Below are 9,601 nucleotides of genomic sequence, written 5' to 3'. Positions count from 1 at the left end.
GGGAGATTTTTTCACTGCCTCATCTCTCTCTTCGAGTGTTGCAGAGTTCGTATTCTTTGTGCTTCATAAAGAGGTTGTCTTTGGAGGGAGGTTGGGACAGGGCTTTGAACTATAGCAAATAGCCCATTGGTTGAGCTTTACTCTATGCTTAGATGTGTAAATCCATTTAACAATTTAAGTTCTATAGTTTAGATGATTCAACTCGCAAGAGAAATATTACCCACATAAACATGATAATGATAGTCTAGCAAATATGCAAAACAACTTGGGGAGCAATTAAATTAGATAAAAGACCACAAGAACAGGAAAGATGTGTAATCATGGTGATTCTCTTTAAGAACCCCATACGCAAAATATTATAAATCGTTAAACGAAATTAACATGACAACTTGGACGAAATGTAGCCACAGAAACAAGATAGAATTGTAGTGGCCCATATCAAATTATTCTCTTACCCTATGTTTGGAGAGAGAGAAAGAAAGAGAGCTCTGCTCAGCCAAAGCACTGGTCAGCTGGGAGAGGACCGGGAATATAACCTTGTTGAAAATACTGCAACCCGAACACAACGAGGATGGCAAGTAATGTTAGATATGATAGGCCTTCAACAGCTCCTAATAACCCAAAAGGACCATTAGGCAAACCCGAACCAGTTTTGTTTTTGGTGTACAAGGACCAAGCTACAATTCCCACAACGGCTAAATAGCTCACGCCCTCTAGCGCACCTATTGAGCCCCCAGGACCTGGGGGGAGGCCACATCCTGTTGTTTTGAGAGTGTAGAGGGACCAGCCTATTACTGGGGTTGAGACCAACCCACCAGCTATTGCTACTTTCTCTATAATGTCGTTGTTGCTATCGCTGCTCTCCTTTGCCATGCCCACGAGTTTGAGAGGAGTGTGCGATCTTGCTCTTCCATCTTTGAAGCTGAATGAGTTACGCGGTGGTGATAGCAGAGAAGTTGATGGTGGTGATAATAGCAACATCTTTGAGGCTGGAATAAATTAATTCGGCCTACTCCTGTAGAGAGAGAGAGAAAGAGAGAGAGAGAGGTGCTAGACTACTACTTCCAATTCATTAGTATAGTGCTTCTCATAGCACCTTTCCCTTATCCACCCACACGGTTTATCATTTTCATTTGTTTTCAGTAGGCCTTAGTCTTTTCTTCTTTTTCTTTTTTTCTTTTTAAAAAAAAAAGGTAATACTGTAATATTGTGCTTCCAGTCTTACATAAAGCAGTCTATTAAATTAAATTCAAAACTGTTAAAACGTGTTCAGTCACACGTGTGGACTTCATTCGTTGACATGTAGGACTCATGTAAATATAGGGCACACGGATATATTCAACCATGCTCCACACATTTTATGTTAGCCTCCATTTATTATTGAGAGACCATGAAAATTAAAACATATTTAAAAATAGTAAAATTTTGCCCAATTACCTTTCATTTATTAGTATTTTTTTATTATTATAAATTATTACAATGAGTTTTTGATAAATTATTACATGAAGAGTGGACTCAGATAAAGAAAAAAAAAAAAGAAGAAAAAAAAAGAAAAAAGAAAAAAAAGAAAAAGAGGGGGAGTTGGGAAGGAAGACAGGGGAGTAGAGTAGCCAATAGCCATTGTATTGGGAAGCTTTTAATTGTTAGGCTTGGCCAAGCAAAGCTTCCGCTGTTGGCTCTTGGAGCACAACAGCCACCAACAATAAAGCAGTTGAGTTTAGCCGCCGCCCAGGGTCCCTGAACAAAAATATAGAGAATAACAACGTATTGCTATTGCATGCAACATCAGCTCGATGGGCTTGTAAAAAGGCTCGTAAGCAAATAAAGGTAAAGCCGCATGAGAGTCGAGCTGGAGCTTCACCTGGCTAAGTGAGTCGAACACCCAGCCTGGCTTAAACAAAATTAAAAATTATATTATTAATCGAATGCCACATAGACTTAGACTAGCACATCACATGCACTAGGACTTCTAAACCATCCAATGGAATGACAAAACATTTCAGGCAGCTGTTTCATCCATGAAGGTTAAACCGTTGGATCATAGATATACACCAAGTTTCCAGGACGCATTTCACACGATCTTAACATCTGTACATTTCTATAGCTTGGCCAGGAACATTTTCACCTCATCCTTTCCTTTCCTTTCCTTTCCTTCCCAATCAAACCCCAATTTCTATTGCCACCTGGCCTACTAACCTGCGACAATAATAATAAATACAAAAGCAACCTACAACATTACACGTCAAATGTGAGATAATACACAGTACTGAACACGTCATAAAGACTGCCAAAGCCCACTTGATTGATCAATAAAAACATCCAAGGATGGAAACTATCTACAAGCGTTTTACAACCCCCTTTTAGGAAACAAAATCTGCTTAGACCGACAAACAAAATAAATTTAAAAAAAAAAAACAAAATCCAGGATTTTCCTTTTCTTTTTTTTCCACCTCCTACTAGTCCCCTTAAAAATTCACTTTTGAAACGGGACCAAAGGCGGTAAATAGCTCATAACTGCCATTTGAAAAACAGAGAGCAACGGCTATATAAGACTAACTGGCGGGGACAAAGGACTAACGACTTTTTGAACTAAGCATATGCCACCCAAGTTACATTTCCTTCCCCTAATATATATTTGTCCAAAACAAGAAGATGACCAAAATCACTACCATACTACCAACCAATCTATCATCTAATGTGAGGTTCCCCTGTTTCCATATTTGAAAGACATTGATAACATTAACATACGCAATTTGAAAGTGAGAGAAAGAGAGAGAGAGGGCTAATGATGCTTCTTCGATGACTTGCTGTACTCAACAACATCATCATCCTCGTCATCATCCTCACCATTATCATCCTCTTCTACATCTTCATCTCTTTTCCTCTTAAGGTGTGAAGAAGAGGGAGGCAGAACCTGAACTTCATCGTCGTCTTCAACTTCTTCTTCCTCCTCAACATCAGCAGTATCTTCATTTACTGGTTCCAGGTCACTACCTCCAGCATCATGTTCCTCAGCCTGTGGCACTGGTTGAACTAAGTAGCCTCCACCATAGTCTTCTTCCTGTCATTCAAGGAAAAAACCTCTGAGTGGATAAATCAAACATAAGAGGGTATCGTTAACAGATTACAAAACAGAATATCTAAGTCATTAAAATTGATAACAAAAAATCTAAAGAAATTTGGAGAGCTCAAACTAATAAAAGAAATCATTGGATACAGTCAACAGTAGAATCCATATTTGAACAAATATTATATAAGGTAAATCAGATCCATAACAGAAAATCTAAAGAAATAATTTCAGTAATTGAGCAAACCTTAAATCCTTGAAGAAAAAAAAGTTAAAAATCACCAAGAATAACGGAACCTTTATATATATAAAAATAAATAAATAAATAACTAACAGGAATAACAAAACTTCCATGCAACAAAACACAAAAATCAAAATTGCATGAAGAAAAGGAAGTCAATACAGGTTTATGCTGCCAATTGAAAGGAAAACTCATCATATTGAGTGAAAAATGGAACCAAAATATACTGCAGAAATTTCTCTATAAAAACAAAAATCATCAAAGATGCCAAATTATACAAACCAAGTACCCGAAAACTAAACAAGGTTGTACACACAACATAAATAAGTTTGTATCAGACATTTGAACAATATTCTAAATATCTAATAGATCCATTAAGATAAAAAAATCAGAGTAAAAATCTACAGTTAAAAAACTGCTTGGGACCAAGAAATACAACAGAGTATAAAAAGTAAAAGATCAGTGGGACAGTAATGACTAAAATCCCCATAAAGATCAAGAGCATCTACCCATACTATAGTGCACAAGAACATCACCGTAATCAATTAAAAAGTTCTAATGCAGCCCATCAGTTTACACTCAACAAAATTCACTTCAAAGCATAACCATGAGTATAATATTTTATCAATTTCAAACAAAACAAATTCTACCGCAAAGCATTACAATACATCTGACTATTGGGTTATTAAACAACTCAAATATAGTGCATGCTATGTTTGACCAAAAACCTACTAAAACATTGAAATCCTGGAAAAGCAGGGGTCATAGAAATAGTGTCGATACTGGAATACTATAGAAATGTACAATAAAGAAGTTTACCAAAATTATAACAATAATAATTTTTTTTTAAGGGCCAGAAAAACACCTGACTCATAAATTTTCATTTTTCCTTTTTTGATGGGTGGTGGGGGGTAAGGGAAGAACTTGAAATATCATGAAAAAACCCAGATCCATTGGGGAAAACGTAAAACTGGTTTTCATCAAAGAAGTCAGTTAACCTTGTGAAAATGAAAATGGCAGTGAATTCAAAAACTACTTTTTCCAAAACCAAGAAAGTTATTTTCAGCATTTTCTTTATTGAATCTCCAAATCTCGCTTAAAACAGCAGATAAAGAGTTAAAAAAACAGAATTCTAGAAATGTATGATATCAAAAACCAAAATTTCCCTAAGATCACCTGAATTTTAACAAGAAAACATTATGCAAAAAAATAAGATAGACATTATGGGGAAAAAAAAACACTAAGAAGAGTGAGTGCCTAAAAACCTTTTTACCTATTAGATAGTATCACAGAAATTTGCACCCAAAGTACCATTTTATAATCTCAAGATCAAGTGATGAATACACTACCGATTAGGCAAGGCTGAAACCACATTAGACATGCAAGTATCAATTTATCTTCTTTAATACTTTTAAGGTAGCAAAGCAACATAACATAAAAGGAGCTACTAAAGACAAAAACAATCCCTAAAGCAGATGCAGAATATTGTATGAGAACGACAGAAAGTTACAACAAAACCAATCAGTACACAGATAATATAGTTCAAATGAATCAATAATCTAAAAAAACATAGTAGATTCAAACAACCATTAATAACTAGAAATAAATGGCATAAAATAGCAATAAATATGCAGATTTAAGACCCGTGTTTATGCAAGTAGAAGGCGAATCTCACCTCCTCCTCACCCTCTTCTTCCTCTTCAAACTCCCCGTCTTCTTCAACACCCTGCACCTCCTCCCCAGTCTCACCATTATCGTCCTCATCATCCTCGCCCTGCTCATGCCCATCAATCTCACCTTCCGTGCTTGTCAACCGCCCCGTACTCTCGGGCTCTGCTAAATCCCCCTCATCATTGTCCACTTCCTCTTCTTCATCCTCCTCATCATCATCATCATCCTCATCGTCCTCCTCCTCATACTCAACCCCATCTTCCTCATCATCACTATCATCAATCTCATGCACCTCAACCACGTCATCGTCATCATCGATTTCCTCCCCTGACTCATTGTCTTCATCATCGTCCCCCTCGTCTTCGTCCTCTCCACCTTCCCCTCCCTCCACACGCTCAACCCTAAACCCGTTCGCCTGATGATTCGAGCCATTCACTCTCCTAGCAGTCTCCGTCTCCTCCTCATCAGCATCGCTCTCTTCATCCTCATCCACATCGACCACTCCATCAACCCCTTCACTGTGCCCATTATTCATTCCAAACGGTCGATCCTCCCCGTCGATTTCACCGCTCCCGGGGTCATCCTCCTCGTCCTCTTCATCTTCCTCCTCATCATCACTCTCAGGCCGCTCGTTCTCCTCCGCATCCATCTTATCCAAATACTTCAACGATTTGATCAATCCAAAAACCCTAGATCGATAATCCTTCACACGCGTAACCGGACACTCATACAGATCAAGCGAAACGAGCTTAAGCTGAGCAAGCGGCGCGAGATCCTCGATGTACTGAATCCGATTGTTGGACAAGTCAAGGTCCCGAAGCGAGTCGAGCCCGGCTTCGACGAGAAACTCAAGGCCTCCAGCGATCCGATTATCGGAGAGAATCAACCTCTGAAGATTCCGGAGCCTAGGAAATTGCTCGAGCGAAGAAACGCCGATGTTAGCAATAGAGAGATGCTGAAGGTTCTGGAACCTCTCCAAAAGGCTCGGCGGCGGTAACCGACCTTGGACGCACTTCACGGCGCCGTCTAGGGTTAGGGTTCGAGCCGAGGCGTGGTCCGTTTGGCCGTCTAGCGCTGTCTCCACGGCTCGCTCCCAGATCTCATCCATTAAATACGAAACCCTATATCTCATACACACACCCAAAAAAAAAAAAAAAAAATCACTTCACACAAACAAAACGAATCGTTTCAGGTCATGAATACCAGAATTTCAAAAGCAAAGCCACAGAACTCTAACCCCTAGTACCCGAATAGCTATTTCTTTGGCAACGTATAAAACCCTAAATTTTTTTATTTTTTTGGTTTTGGTTTTGGTTTTGGAGGGGTTTCAGATGTACGGACTCTCTCTTCTGCAAGTTCAAAATGCTTCAAAAAGCACAAATAGACCTGTGTGTGTGTTTCTCTCTCTCTCTCTCGCTCTTTTTATTTTCTCTCTCTTTGCTATTGGTTGGAATGGGCGAGTCGGGATAAACCTCGAGAGGAGGGGCTCGCGGTTCGTGACTAGGGTTCGAAGGGTGTGTGAGTGTGAGGCTAAACCTGAGCTGTTGTTGTAGTTGAAAGGGGTTTTTGATTTTTAGAATTATTGGAGGCGTGTGGAACCGTTGGATTCGAGAGACGAGGATCGATGACGTGGAGGAAATAGACGGTGGAGATTGGGGGTAAGTGTGTTTGTTTTCGAGAAGGATGTAGGTAGAGATAGAGAGAGAGAGAGTGCTAAAGCCTCGCCATGTCCGACACGTCTCCTTGGATGTAAATATCGGAACAGTTGGAGATATACCCTCCTTTGTTTGATAAATTACGCATCTACCATGATGTACAAGCGAGTAGCGCTTGTATGGAATTTTTTCAGTTGTTGGGGGCTAAATAGTGTGCAATTTTTATGCTTCCAATAAATAAATAAAGTTAAACTGATTCTCACAAAACAAAAAAAAACAAAACTAAAAATTACTACTTAAGTTTGATATGTTCTCATTTTTGTCTTTTTCTACAGTTTCAATGTTGTTTTTTCGTCCAACTTTTTCTAAACTTTGTCACTAGTGTTTGGATAAAAATAAAAAATAAAAAATATTTTATTATTTAATTTATTTTTGTTATTATTCATAGACTTAACTGTACTTTTTAGTATTATTCAATAATAAATTTTCAATTTCAGTAAAATAAGCGGTATCCAAACAGACCTTAAATATAAGTAAAGCAAAAAAAATTATTTCTATTCAATTCTAAATTTTATTTTATTCCTTTTTAAGTTCTTCGTATTTCTCACCATAGTTTTCCTTCTCTACCCAATATGTCTCCCATTTTTCTCCCCCTCTCTCAATTATTGGATATATCACCATGGAGGAGCAATGGTGATAGTCACTCCCTTAAGCCATACTTCAATGGTTTGATAAGGTGATCCCGAGTATACTTGCTAATTTAGATTGGGTTGAGTTTAAGTCATAATTACACATGTTTAAACAAGCCCTATTTTTAAACTTGTGACGGGTTAACACAAGTTCAAGTCAATTTGCAAGTCCTTTCCCTTTTTATTTTTTCCTCCTAAACAATAAAAATAAACTAGTTGACTAATGTGAAAATTAATAAAATATAAAATATCATAATTAGTATGTAATATATTTATAATAATTCTCAACTATTCAAGTCAAATAACACACATTACAATTGTAAACACAAAATCTCAAGTTTAAAAATCAAACAATTGAATATGTTTTACAAGTGTAAATTTGTATTGATGAATTTGTAGGTACAATTCTTTATATTTAGATTCTAATACAATAAAATAATTCTTTGATTCGATCTCTTTAGATAAGTTTTCAATTCAAGTATTGCGTCAATACAGTCTTGACTCGGACACAAGATGTCCTTCACTTAGATTGGAAAGTGGATTGAAAGATCTTTACAATTTTTATTTAAAAACACTTGGAATATTTTCATTGGTCTCTAAATAATGTCAATGGGACCCACCAAATAGCATATGGCGCTTGTGATTGGTTGCAAAATTTCCACTTCTACAACAACTAACATGAGAATAATATCTTAAATATTAAAATAAATTGTGGAAAGGTGAATCATATTGTGCACCAATTTGTTATTTTTATGCATATATCATATTGTGTGTTATGTGATAAATAAATATACTTTATAGAAAAGTATAAGTATATAAAGTATATTCATTAAAAACTTCATATAGATTCTATTAGTATTTTTTTTTATCACCACTTATCCAATAAAATTTAACTAAACAAGTCAATTAGAAATGTATTTGTAGCATATGCAATCAATTTTGTGAAATCACGGAGATATGGAGGAATGGTGATGGCAATAGACCAAACCCACATTCCATTTATATCTTACATAAAAACACATCTTTGTTATTTTTCTGCTTTTTCTTGTTTAAATTGAATATGAGACAATCTCAGATCTTTTTTTGAGACAAACAACCTCAGATCTTTTATTCAACTATTAAAGATTTTAGTAATTAAACTAATTGGAACTCACATATTATTTGTAAATCATTATATTTGATTTCTTATATAAGAGAAATTAGGAGAATTAATCAAAATAAAATGTGTCGTATTCTATATTGGGAAAAAAACCAAAAATAAAACAGTGTCATTTTGGTGGACTTAATTGTCCGTTTATGATGCACTTATTATAAGCTAATTTAGTACTCTTTTTTTTTTTTTACTATTTGCGAGTTTCACGTAAGTCACTTATTTATTTTATTTAACTTTTATATTTATGATACATTCAACAAAAAATTTCCATCAAAAAGTTAGATAAGGCTACACTCTGATTTTTCCCCCTCTCACTTACTTAACCTTTGTTGTGCCCCTGGCCAAAAAATTTCCATCAAAAAGTTAGATTAGTCTGCCACTTTTTCTTTTTTAAGCTACCTGCTTGTGATCATTCACACACCCGACCCTTTGCCTCAGTTGGAATCCTTACTGCAATTCTTATTTTTCCTATCTCATGACCACAATGGAGTAATTTGTCATTTAACCAATTATTTATCCCGTCCATCAGCGAGGGCTACGTTACAAAGTGAGAAAATACATGTGACCGATCATAATTAGTTTGTTAATTATCTACAGTCAATCCCAAATTTTTGGGACTGATTTTAAGAGTGATGATGATGTTTATTGGGAGCTTTCATGTACAAGGTAAGGTGATGGTCTGAAATGTGAGATGGTATTTGAAAAATGTTCTAAATTGTTTCGGGACATGGACATGATTTAACACCGCGAGGTGCATGCTCTGAGTTTTGAATTTACTAGAAGTCTGATTAGTGGATGCTTTGAGTTTTGACTAAGAGCCATAAGAAATTCCAATCTCGGGGTGCCAAATGGATGAAATCCACTATATCTATCCAAGGGAGAGAGGTGATACGTTGGAATAGTTCAGTTGAGGTGAAAGTAGCAGATTTAACAGTAATTTCACCAGTTTTAGAATAAACCCAGTAAAACCGATTTTATAAAAATGGAGGGGTATTGAATTGATTAGAGCTTAACCAAAATATGAGTGGGAAGATCTGAAAAGACCAGTTGCAGATTCCATGTTTTTTGTGACTGGTGTGACTGAGTGAAGGCCCAAGTTCAATTAAACAATAGGTGGTTCAATAA

At 36.4% G+C, this 9,601-nt stretch overlaps 2 protein-coding genes across 2 annotated transcripts; both read right to left on the bottom strand.

The window, feature by feature from the left end:
• Positions 1–309: 309 nt before the first annotated feature.
• Positions 310–1,106, bottom strand: LOC142626344 (uncharacterized). The gene has a single exon (XM_075800167.1). The coding sequence runs from the start codon at positions 979–981 to the stop codon at positions 493–495; it is 489 nt and encodes a 162-aa protein (XP_075656282.1). The 5' UTR covers positions 982–1,106; the 3' UTR covers positions 310–492.
• Positions 1,107–2,267: 1,161 nt separating this feature from the next.
• Positions 2,268–6,516, bottom strand: LOC142626343 (acidic leucine-rich nuclear phosphoprotein 32-related protein). Its single transcript, XM_075800166.1, has 2 exons — positions 4,984–6,516; positions 2,268–3,061 (listed from the first exon to the last, which is right to left on the bottom strand). Exons 1-2 carry the CDS (start codon positions 6,109–6,111, stop codon positions 2,783–2,785), a joined length of 1,407 nt encoding a protein of 468 aa, XP_075656281.1. The 5' UTR covers positions 6,112–6,516; the 3' UTR covers positions 2,268–2,782.
• Positions 6,517–9,601: the final 3,085 nt, after the last annotated feature.

Source organism: Castanea sativa, chromosome 2 (genome assembly GCF_040712315.1).
Source record: "Castanea sativa cultivar Marrone di Chiusa Pesio chromosome 2, ASM4071231v1".
NCBI classification, from domain to species: Eukaryota; Viridiplantae; Streptophyta; class Magnoliopsida; order Fagales; family Fagaceae; genus Castanea; species Castanea sativa.
Note: the sequence above shows the minus strand (reverse complement) of the source record. Positions and strands in the feature narration are given on the sequence as shown.

Coding starts and splice junctions, on each gene's coding strand:
- LOC142626343 (XM_075800166.1), bottom strand. CDS start 6,111: ATGAGATATAGGGTTTCGTATTTAATGGATGAGATCTGGGAGCGAGCC. Junction 3,062..4,983: donor AAGAAGAGGGTGAGGAGGAG/GTGAGATTCGCC, acceptor CTTGAATGACAG/GAAGAAGACTATGGTGGAGG.
- LOC142626344 (XM_075800167.1), bottom strand. CDS start 981: ATGTTGCTATTATCACCACCATCAACTTCTCTGCTATCACCACCGCGT.